This window comes from Bufo bufo, chromosome 2, assembly GCF_905171765.1.
Source record: "Bufo bufo chromosome 2, aBufBuf1.1, whole genome shotgun sequence".
NCBI classification, from domain to species: Eukaryota; Metazoa; Chordata; class Amphibia; order Anura; family Bufonidae; genus Bufo; species Bufo bufo.
The window spans coordinates 225,656,586-225,669,056 of NC_053390.1; the positions used below are offsets into that span (position 1 = coordinate 225,656,586).

General features: G+C 41.4%; 1 protein-coding gene across 1 annotated transcript in view; it reads left to right on the forward strand.

Annotated features, from left to right (window-relative positions):
* The window catches only part of TMEM132C (transmembrane protein 132C), an 808,013-nt gene that overhangs the window by 632,333 nt on the left and 163,209 nt on the right, over positions 1-12,471 (forward strand). Inside the window, exon 4 of the mRNA XM_040416234.1 lies at positions 7,767-7,950. Coding sequence (XP_040272168.1) covers positions 7,767-7,950 — 184 coding nt within the window. The remainder of the gene's footprint in view (positions 1-7,766; positions 7,951-12,471) is intronic.

The following is a 12,471-nucleotide window of genomic DNA, read 5'->3' on the forward strand; positions in this document are numbered from 1 at the left end:
AAATTTCAAATCGCGTCCACAGTGACCCGCTTCTTTAAAGTGTTTGGGCACAGGTAAATCCAGCCTCTGTTTTCTTATAGTGTATCTATGTTGGTTTAGGCGTGTTTTGACGTCCCAAGTTGTTTCACCAACATACCACAGTTTACATGGGCATGATAATAAATAAATTGCGTATGAGGAATCACACGTGAGGTATTGCTGAATTCTGATTGTTTTGTCAGAGGCTGGATTTACAAAAGAATCACCCCTAATCATGTAGGGGCAGTTCACACAATAGCAGCACGGATAACAACCCCTGCGTGTGGAGCCGAAATACGTGCTACAATCGACCCTAGCAGATCCAACATCTGACCTGACTAATTTGTCACATAGATTGCGACTCCTACGAAAGGAGCACAGAGGGGGGACTCTAAATTCCTCTATATTGTCAAATCCACTGGTCAAAATCGGTCAGTGTTTCCTGACAATAGAGGAAACCTGAGGACTGATGGTACAATAATCTGTGACAAGTGGAATCCTCGATATTTCAGTCTTGGACCTCCTGGGGTCACCATCCTTCATTCTCATCTTAGTTTTGCTGATACTCTCAGAGATGAGCCTCTTAGGATAGCCCCTGGACTGGAACTTCATGGCCATCTCTGATAGTCTGTGGTCCCTGGCTGGGCCCTCACCGACTATCCTAGCTACCCGTAGCATCTGGCTGAGGGGAAGGGACTTGAGTGTTTTTATCCGTGGGCTTCACATAGAGGTCTGTGGACAATATATGTCCTTGGATCGAGACCTCAGTGTCAAGAAACTGCAGTTTATCCTGAGAGTGTATCAGTGTAAATTTAACACTCGGGTCAATCTCATTTAAGAAGGAGTGGAAGGCCATGAGGTCCCCTATGGCACCCACCCATACCAAAAAAATGTAATCTATATAGCGCCACCACCCCAGCACATGGCTGAAGTGGTGGCACCCATAGATATAAGACTCGTCAAGATGTGTCATGTATATGTTTGCATAGGTGGACGCCACATTGGACCCCATCGCTGTTCCCCTCAACTGCACATAGTATTCATCTTGGAATAAAAAATAATTCCTAGATAAAATAAACCTCAACAGTCCAAGTAAAAATACCCTACATTCCTCTGTATAATCAGTCTGCTGTAAACATTGTTGTACCGCAAGGAGGCCCAACTCATGCTCAATCAACGTGTATAGACTACACACATCAAAAGAGACAAGAGTGGCATCACCAGCTACCCACAAATCTTTGATCTTAAATAAAAAATCACTGGTATCTCTTATATAAGACCTAGCGGTCATAGCAAATGGCTGCAGGATCTTATCAAGAAAAATCGCCATATTACAAAATAAAGAACCCCTGCCGGACACAATGGGCCGGCCGGGGGGGGGCAAGCAGATTTTTGTGTATTTTAGGGAGGGTATATAGTATAGAATATTAGTGCAATATGGTGGCTCACTTCAAGCGGATTATGGAATCAGGTGCTACTAACCCAAATTAGAGGGACACCCACCCTCTGGTCAAATACAGTCATGTGAAAAAATTAGGACACCCTTTGAAAGCATGTGGTTTTTTGTAACATTTTTAATAAATGGTTATTTCATCTCCGTTTCAACAATACAGAGAGATTAAAGTAATCCAACTAAACAAAGAAAACTGAAGAAAAGTCTTTTCAAGATCTTCTGTAAATGTCATTCTACAAAAATACCTATTCTAACTGAGGAAAAAGATAGGACACCCTCACATGTATTCCCTCTTAAATTGGCTCAGATCTCACACAGGTATATCACACCAGGTGCACATAATTAGTAGATCGTTACTCTGCATGTTGAATGAGGCTTGCCCTATTTAAACCTCAGACATTTAGTTTGGTGTGCTCCTGACTGTTGAAGTGAGAGTGAGCACCATGGTGAGAGCCAAAGAGCTGTCAGAGGACTTCAGAAAAAAGATTGTAGCAGCCTATGAGTCTGGGAAGGGATTTAAAAAGATCTCAAAAGATTTTGAAATCAGCCATTCCACTGTCCGGAAGATAGTCTACAAGTGGAGGGCTTTCAAAACAACTGCCAACATGCCCAGGACTGGTCGCCCCAGCAAGTTCACCCCAAGAGCAGACCGCAAGATGCTAAAAGAGGTATCCAAAAACCCTAAAGTGTCATCTCGAGAACTACAGCAGGCTCTGGCTACTGTTGATGTAGAAGTACATGCCTCTACAATCAGAAAGAGACTGTACAAGTTTAACTTGCATGGGAGGTGTGCAAGGAGGAAACCTTTGCTTTCCAAGAGAAACATCGAGGCCAGACTGACATTTGCCAGCGATAAAGTTGACAAAGACCAGGACTTCTGGAATAATGTTCTTTGGACAGATGAGTCCAAAATTGAATTATTTGGACACAACAGCAGAGGACATGTTTGGCGTAAACCAAACACAGCATTCCAAGAAAAGAACCTCATACCAACTGTGAAGCATGGAGGTGGAAGTGTCATGGTTTGGGGCTGCTTTGCTGCAGCAGGACCTGGTCAGCTCACCATCATAGAATCCACGATGAATTCTACTGTGTATCAGAAGGTGCTTGAAGAACATGTGAGACCATCAGTTAGAAAATTAAAGCTGAAGCGGAACTGGACCATGCAACATGACAATGACCCAAAACATACTAGTAAATCAACCAAAGATTGGCTGAAAAAGAAGAAATGGAGAGTCCTGGAATGGCCAAGTCAAAGTCCAGATTTGAATCCCATTGAGATGCTGTGGGGTGACTTGAAAAGGGCTGTACGTGCAAGAAACCCCTCAAACATCTCACAGCTAAAAAAGTTCTGCATTGAGGAGTGGGGTAAAATTTCCTCAGACCGATGTCGAAGACTGGTAGATGGCTACAAGAACCGTCTCACTGCAGTTATTTCAGCCAAAGGAGGTAACACTCGCTATTAGGGGCAAGGGTGTCCTATCTTTTTCCTCAGTTAGAATAGGCATTTTTGTAGAATGACATTTACAGAAGATCTTGAAAAGACTTTTCTTCAGTTTTCTTTGTTTAGTCGGATTACTTTAATCTCTCTGTATTGTTGAAACGGAGATGAAATAACCATTTATTAAAAATGTTACAAAAAACCACATGCTTTCAAAGGGTGTCCTAATTTTTTCACATGACTGTAGCTAATAAATGAAAAAGTAGTGGGTGAGCACTCAGGCACTTGGACTTGATAAAATTTAATTAAATCAATTTATTGATACATGTACTAGTCATAAAATCTATTAAGATAAATATAAAACATAACATAAAATGTAATCACCAATGGGGATCAATATGCTGGATTTCCACACTTGACATAAAGTGTTTGCAATGTCCAAACAGTGTGGACTGACACAGCAGGTGGCTGAGCACAAATCCACTACCAGAGTGTCAATTCCAAAGTGTCAATTCTCAGGTATGGTTATCAGTCCTTATCCCATATATCAAACACATCAGGCACAGATAAATAGCCAAGGTATGCTTAGGATGATAGTGCTTATCTCCTCCGCAGGGTTTTCGGTGCAGTAGGTTTTATCACAAGCTTAGTAGCTATAGGTATTAATCATACCTTCCGATGAGAGTCAATACTTTGAGGAGGAATGGTTCTTACCTTCCTTCCTATCCACACTGAGGAAGGGAAGGCTAATTCCCGAAACGCGTCTGGGCCGGACACCTGTGAGCAGTACCTCCGTGATCATTAGCGTGGCCACGCTACTTGCAACTGCAGCCGCAGTCAATCTTATAGGAACAAACAAACACAGACCGAAGAGGTAATTTCCTTGTTCCAGCCGGAGGATCATCACGCACGGACGAACCAAGTCCCGCTCCAACTCCCGCGTTAGTTCGGGACAACCAGCGCGAACAGTTTGAAGCGTGACGCCGACACTAACCTGCACCGCCTGCTACTCGTGTGGATAGGAAGGAAGGTAAGAACCATTCCTCCTCAAAGTATTGACTCTCATCGGAAGGTATGATTAATACCTATAGCTACTAAGCTTGTGATAAAACCTACTGCACCGAAAACCCTGCGGAGGAGATAAGCACTATCATCCTAAGCATACCTTGGCTATTTATCTGTGCCTGATGTGTTTGATATAAGGTATATAGTATGGGCCTTATCGGTTTTTCACAAAGTAGATAGGTAAACAGTTTCTCATCTATGATGCCGCCGGACTTAGCCTGCATCAACATCTCCCTGAGTTCTCTCAATAATCCAAACTTAGGGTCATTTTGGACCCGCTGATACACATTTCTATCTGCCAACTGGGATCTAATTTCGTGCACGTAGCGATCTGTGTCCATGACCACAACCCCACCACCCTTGTCCGCAGACTGGATGGTGAGGCTGTGGTCCGAAGAATATATGTGTGGTTGATTCTTCTATGATGGGGATCAGGACACCGAGTCAGTTCACGGTGATGACTGTGCCTGCTTCTCCCCCCTAGGTGTGCTGCCTCCGCTCGGGTAGCTCCCGGCGGTGACGTCACACCATTGGAGATTAATTGTGATACCTCATGATGTGTGGACCATTGGAGAGAAAACTATAATTATAAGAGTATGGGGAATAGGTGATTAAGGGTGACAGTGGCAGTATGCCATTAGCCCATTTTACACCGCTGGACTCCCCTTTTTGAGTTAATAATAAAGAAATGTTGTAGTATAACCGATCCTCTGTTATGAATGGTGATCAGGTGATACGTCACATGATCTCTGTGTGTGTTAGACTGTGTCCACCCAGCCTTGGGAACGAGCATGCCCAGTCTGCGTTTGGCGCGGAGTCGCCATCTTGGATGTGGGCCACTATGTACCCTATGTGATAGATAGTCTCGCGGGATGAAGTGCTTCTCACGCCTGCGCATTGTTCAATTCCGGACGCCGACTGAGTCCTGCCGTCTCCAGCTACATGTGAGAGTTATACATTAAATGAATTATTTGTTTTTAATCAACACGATCATGCACACCTGAAAGGGAATATCAATTTATGATGTTATGGACTGTAATCTGATGATCCGATGGATAATATTTTTGGCACTTAGCACTTTTCTGATATATGATCTGTTTTCATTGTAGTACAATCATGTAGATTTGAGATGTATTGTTTTTATCAATGTTTTTGTGAAAACTGCTGTATAATCATGTAATCACTTTTGTTAATCATGTATGCTATATAAGCACCTGATTTTGCACTTTGTATTATGGCTTGACAAAGGCTCCATGGAGTGAGCTGAAATGTTGCTGTCTACACATGGGTGAATAAAATACCCTTTTTTTTCACGGATATCTGTGTGCTGCCTTGGCCTTTCCTTACATATATTTAGCTGGATCAAGTCCGTGTTCCGTTTCAAGGAATTGCACCGCCTTTTGATTTGTGTGCTGCTCATTATTAGATTGCCTTTTGTATAAAGTAATGGAATTTTATCCATTGCAAAATACAAAAATGTGTATATTCCAATGCCGTGCTGCCATTTATAGGCATGCATTGTAATATACAAGTAATAGGCCTAGAAGCCTAGTACGGGCTTTGGCTTATTACATCTATGAAATGACATCCCCAGTCTCAGCCAGGGAAATTAATTCCAGCCTAAGAAGCACACACCTTCCTGCTTTTTTGGGATAACACTGACAGCATTATGTCAGTGCTATACAATTCACTCTATAACTGTAAGGGTTACATATCATCATAAATCAGTATAATGCTATGCGACCCCAGCAGTGCTAGGAGTTCAGTATGGGAGCTGTCTTATACTCACTTGCTGTGTGATTACTCTGAAATAGGTTTGTGCAACCAGCATATTTGGATGGACATTTCTTTTACAGGAGTATACAGCACTAAATATGTATTATATCATGTGATATCTTATCTGATGTTTTCTTTCCTCATCTTCTCCATTGGGAGCAGGGTGCCATGACATTTTTCAGCTACATTTTAGACTCCTTACTTTTCCATCATCCCCCCTGGTGTCCCAACAATGTTATCCTGCTGCTACCCCCAATTATTCACCCACTATGTTCCCTAATGCCCCAAATACTATACTGAATAAATAACAGTACCATACAGATAGTCCCCCCCCAATAGTAATAAAACTCCCTACAATAGTAATTCTCTCCCAGAGTGCCATCATTGCTAATAGTGCCTCCTACAGTGATAATGATCCCTTAGAGTTCCCCTGTTTGTAGTAGTGTTAAGCACTTAGTAGTGATAAAGCTCCCTCCAGTTACAATAAGACTCCCTAACTTACCCTCCAGTAGTAATAAGACCCCCTCTATAGTGCATCTAGTTGTGCTAATGTTAATGTCCTCTAAAGTTCCCTGTAGTTATAATGCATCCTTGTGCCACCAGAGGTTATAATTCCTCACTGTAGTCTCCCTAGCAGTTATAATACCCCTTCTATTGCCTGAGTACTTATGTTCCTCTGTAGTTCCCCAGTAGTTATAATGCCCCTCTGCATTGCCCAAGTACATATGTCCCCTGTAGTGCCCACAGTAATTATAGTGTCCCCCTCTGGTATCCCTAGTAGTTATAGCCCCCCTGTATTACCCCCTCTGTATTGCCCCAAAAGTGACTGAAAAAAGTACTAACCTGAGTCTCTACGAAGCAGGCCACACACCTCTTCCAGCCTGCTGCTTGAGTTGCCCATGTCCTGGTGCAGACAGTCACTATAAAGTAATTGTGCCACCTGAGACCCAGCACATGTGGTCGCGATAATGTCGTTGGTTCCAAGGCCCCACCACACTATTGAACTGTATCACCGTTCTGAGGACAGCAATACACTGGTATCTGCGGTTGCAGTTGTAGTGGCCACTCAGGGGGTCACTTACATCTCTGGAATTTCCATCTTTCAAGTAAGAAGGTTGACACAACTCAAGAACCCAGTGCAACACAGCAAGTTTGGCTGCAAACAACCATAATAGGTTTTCTCATTATCAAAACCTGGGTCCACCAGCCCCATGTCCCTAAAACAGCAGTCACAGTTCGTACCATATGCATAGTCTTGGCTCCCACATGTCTCAGCTGGCACTGCCAGTCTTTTTCTCAACTCTAGGAGCCCAACCATTATTTAAATGAGCTCTACTGCTGCCTTCTAATGAGTCTCATTATCAACCTAGTTGTCTGTGGATCAGGGGGGAAACAAACTTTGCCAGTTGTCTCTTTCTTATCCAGCTCTACCACTGCATTAGTTGGACAAATATACCATTCTGACAGCCACACTAAGCATCTGGACATGGATAGATTTACTAAGCCTATAGATGGTGCACACTTAGACAGACTGTCTAGACATGCACCACATATATTACATTTATCACATTGGCGTTATCTAACGTTGTACTAACTATTTGCTGGCTTACTTTCAGACAGAATTTTACACCATCATTGTGGACCAATTTTGGTGCAAAGTGTAGCATCTTAGGCCACGATCCTTTCCACTGCAGCCTCAAAACATCCCATTAAGCCATGCCCCTTTTTTGAATTAGGAAAATCTGGGAAAATCTGTGGATCAATGTATCTTCCAGGAATTATTTGATTCAGTTAAAGATCATTAGATCATAAATGCAGACTGCTTTATGTGGAGCCTTCCAAATTATGAGGAGTGTAAGAGTATACATCAACTATGGTAATGATAATCTTAATATGTTGAACCAAGTTAACAGAAAATGTAAATGAGAAAATGGTGAAACATTCAATACAGGCATGATAACAAATAACAAGTTCAGTATAAAGATTTCTAAAGATTTTTTTATATTTTTTTAGGAGCAACAGTCTTTTTACTGAGGTCGTTCAAATGAGCTTCGAGATCACCAGTTTCAGCAGCCTGTCTGGTACCCAGCCTATTTCATGGCAGCTGGAGTATCTTGGAAAAGTGGCAACTGACATAGTCCTATCTGAAGTCTATATTAGCCAAAAAGATATATTGGGAATTGTCCCCCTGTCTATGGTAAGAATATTTCATTATATTGTACACAGACTGTGGTATAAAATGTACTTGGTATGAGCACTTAGATAAAATTGTAAGTCTTAGGAGTCATGCACACGAATGTTATTTGGTTCCGCATCCTAGTCGCATTTTCTGTGGCTCGGATGCGGACCAATGCACTTCAGTGGGGCCGCAAAAGATACGTGTGCTGTCCGCATCCATTGCTCTGTTCCGTGGCCCTGCAAAAAAATAAAATAGAGCATGTAGTATTCTTGTCCGTTTTGCGGACAAGAATAGGCATTTCTATTATGGGCCATCTGTTCCGTTCCGCAAATTGTGGAAAGCACACAGGCGGCACTCGCATTCTGCAGATCCGAAATTTGCGGACCGCAAAACACAGCGTGGTCGTGTGCATGAGCCCTTATACAGATAAGGGGATATCTCAAAGGGGGCTTTTTAGAGCACTGGACAGAGATGGATGTATGCCCGGTGTATAATATGCAATGTACAATATGCAGTACACCGGGCTTAGCGGTGTACATTGCATACTGTGCACCGTGGTATATAATGTACTTGGTATGACCAGATAGATAAAATTGTAAGTCTAATAAAGACAAGGGGATATCTCAAAGGGGGCTTTTTAGAGCACTGGACAGAATGGATATATGGATTCCCAGTGTACGGTATGTGATGTACAATATACCTATGGATATATGTAAAAAAATTCATCATGGGGATGACTAGAAGCTCCTGAGCTGGGTGGTCCCCTATGCAAAATTTGCAACACTGTCTTTGCTTATTACACATCACTTTTTAGTACTGGTTTCCTTATTTGGGGCAGAGGGATCTTTTGGGACCCTAAGGCTACAGGGTCTGTGAGTATAACCACTGCACCCCCTCTAGAGCATCATCATTTTCCTAACACATTTATGATTAGATATGATGAGGAATCAGGTGCCATCAGTTGACTCCTGGGCCAGGATTAACCTTGATCACATATATTCATTTAAGAGGGGGGGGGGGAAGTTTGAAGGACTGCAGCCAGGTGAAGTACATGCCACTGGCTGTAGGCAGGAATGAATCATATAATTATTTTTCTATAAACTGGTAGGAGTCAGCATTTCCTCAAAGTAATTTGATACATTTTCCTATGTGAAACTCTTCAAAACCTCAATCTCAACCCTTCTTCCAACAAATTAGGATTTAGAGACCCTCTTAAGATGAAAGCTGATGTCCTGCAGTATCTGACATTGCTCTCAAACATCCAATACCTTCCACTACTGTTAAATTCAGTCCATTTGTATCCATTAGTTGTGCTATGACATCCCTCCAGCTATTCTTTGCTGCACATAACAAAATACAAGAGAATCAATTATCTGCCAGTATATTACAGTTGGTTGCAGATTCATCTCTAAAGGATGGTTTGGGGAGTTTTATGGTTTATGGTATTTAGGTCCTTTGAAAATAATCTAACAGGATAAAATTGTGTGAAAGTCCTTTCATTAATCCCACATGTTCCATTCTTATTTTATTAACCAAAACATTGTGTCTGTCAACATTTTGCTCCAGCTACAAGATTCTCCGAAAGTAAAAAGAAGAGAGTTCAGGAGTTTTCTTGTGAGTGTAATCTGGAGATGAGAGATTTCTCTTGAAATACTGCATTCATATCTATCGCTGTAGTCTATGTAATATGAATGTGATGCATTATGCACATATAAACCAGTTTTCAGTTGCCATTTAATAAATGGTACGTAACATTTTCACAAACTTCTAAAATGCCATAGTGACATCTACTAACAACTTCTGCCACACACCATGGAGGTTCTTCGGTGCTAGTGGAGGGCCTTTGATGGCCATTGCATACACTAGAAAATAGTCCAAAGCACTTGATTTTCATTGAAATCACAACTGCAGTATTTTGCTATATAAAATAAATCATCCAGGCATTGATAAAACAAAATATTCAATGTAATTGTTAGTACAGCCAAAGATTAGGATTGGATGTTTTGGTCCAGCAGACCTTCTTCATAGTAATGGCTGTGGCACAGATGTGGTGTGTCCGGGAGCAACTGGATTGTGTTACTTATATCATAGTGACATGATTGTTGGGTGCTGAGACCTTTGGAGATCGCTAAAACGAGGGGGAAATACTGCTCAGCTACGCCTCTTCAAAACTGATCAGCTCTGCTCAGAGAACATAGCTAGTACAGTACAGATTCATTAAAAAAAATGTTTTAATCCATACACTGCTTCCTTGGAGAGCCAAGCAAAAAACGAAGGGCCACAGCTAATGATAGGTAACACTGGACTATCTCTTTTTTTTCTGGGGATATTATACATTTTTATACTGAAAGAGATAACATGTGTGGTGGTGCTATAGGGGTTATCTTACAAAGGAGGTATATATATTTTTTGGATCTATATTTGTGGACCGAAACTCAGACACGGCCATGTGCAAAGACCTGGTGATAGACTCACTTGAGATGGGTAGAGTAAAACAGTCAACGAACCTCAAATATAAAATACTAGAGTGCTTTACCCTCTCCTACACCAAGATTCTTTAAGGTACTGTAAGACTTGGAGTAGGGTTTCCCTCCAATGAAAAAACATGATAATAAAGTATCAGAACATTAAAGCTTCAACCCCAAATTCCTAAGGCCTAGTTCTTCTTGATCGATCAGGTTTAAAGAGATCTTTGATTCTGCTCACGGAAATTACCATTGTAAATCTTTTTAATACAGAACTGCGTGATGTTTGTTGCATAGTATAATTTGTAGTGTCAAGTGTCTATTTTACTGGGATATTCATTGCATGATCTTTCCAAGGTTGACTTTAGTACTTTTGCTCCCTCCTGCATTCTGCTTACCACACAGGATTGTGGTCTGTGATCCCCAGTGCTTATCCTTCCAGTTTAATCAATTTTTTTTTAAGATGGATTCATTGTTAAATCTGCAGTGGCTTCATTAGAAGCATGTTTACTTCCACCATATGGTAACGACTCCTGGTAGAGTGGAGGCAGGTTCTGCTACACTGTGTAGCATATTGTCACACTGCATACACATATTCAGCAAATAATTACTCTATTTAGAGGAGTTTTCACTCAGCCAACGGCATATGCTGACAAGTTCTGCTTTTATTCTTCTATGCCATCGTGCAAGGTGACCTATTTTCAGTAGAAATGATTTAACGTGCTTATTCTGGTTCACAATCCATATTTTCCTAATGGCCCCAAAAAACTGTGACAAAGGGCACATGGTTTTAACAAACTAGAGTATCATTTATGGACATAAATTGAATTTTGGTTTTCCTACTAGATCTGCCGGATTCTATGTTTAAGCTGATTATCATCACTAGAGATGAGCGATGTTATGAAAAATTCGGCTTGGCTGCTTCGTCGAATTTCATAAAGAAATTTGATTTGTGCTGAATTTATTTGTATGTAGCGGGCACAATGACGAGGACCGGCAATTGCGCTGCCCCCCCATCATTGAACCCCTCAGATGCTGCATTCATCACTGATCGCAGCATCTGAGGCTACAATTTAGGCCTTTCAGGGGTTAATCAGGGTAAATACACACTCAACTTATCTATTTGCTTGTGTAGAGGCCGTAACAGCCATCTTGATTGAAGACACCACGCAAAATATTGCGCAGAGCACTAGTATGCATACATTTACAATGTCGATTTATTGTGTTAAACATGTTTAAGAATTTTTGGTGATTTAAAAAAAAATAATCTGTGTATCTTTTAGTACCTATAGGAGAAAAAATAAATAAAATCCTGCAGTTTCACACTGGCCACTAGGCCTAAAATTCATTAAGACTTCCTGTCTTTTGAGAGCAGCTACATGGGCCATAGACACAATGGACAAGAGGGGACCCCATTGACTTGTATATGAGGGTTTTCTAGACATGCTTTGTGACCTGTGCAGAGGTCAGAAGGGAGCTGTGATATCACCTATTGTGAAAGGTGGATCCTGTGTTAATTATATAGAGGTGTTGCTTGTCATTGTGATTCTGTCTGTGGTGATTCCATTCGGCTGCTTCACCGAATTTCGAGAAGAAATTTGATTTGTTACTAATTACTTTGTAGTGCACAGCATTCCATTGTATGGAGCAAGCGTAATGACGGAGAAATCGCCCCCGTCATTTAAACCCCCAAATGCCGCGTTCAGGGGTTTAAGTAAAAAAATAAATACTCACCTCATCCATTTGATCTTGGAGAGGCTGCCATGGCCATCTTGCTTGAAGAAAACGCACCAATTCTCTTGCGTTGATGTGATGACGTGGTGACATCACACTTCAGCACGTGCGAGAATTGGCGTGTTTTCTTCAATCAAGATGGCCGCAGCGGCCTCTCCAACATCAGATGGATGAGGTGAGTATGTATTTTTGTGTTTTTTTACTGCTATTTCAGGCAAAGTTAATTTATTACCACAAAGCGCCAAATTTGGATTCGCTGAACACTAGTGAAAATGATAAAAGCTACTGAAAAGTCAACTGTACAGAACATAAAATGCCTATTATCCTATTATCAGACATA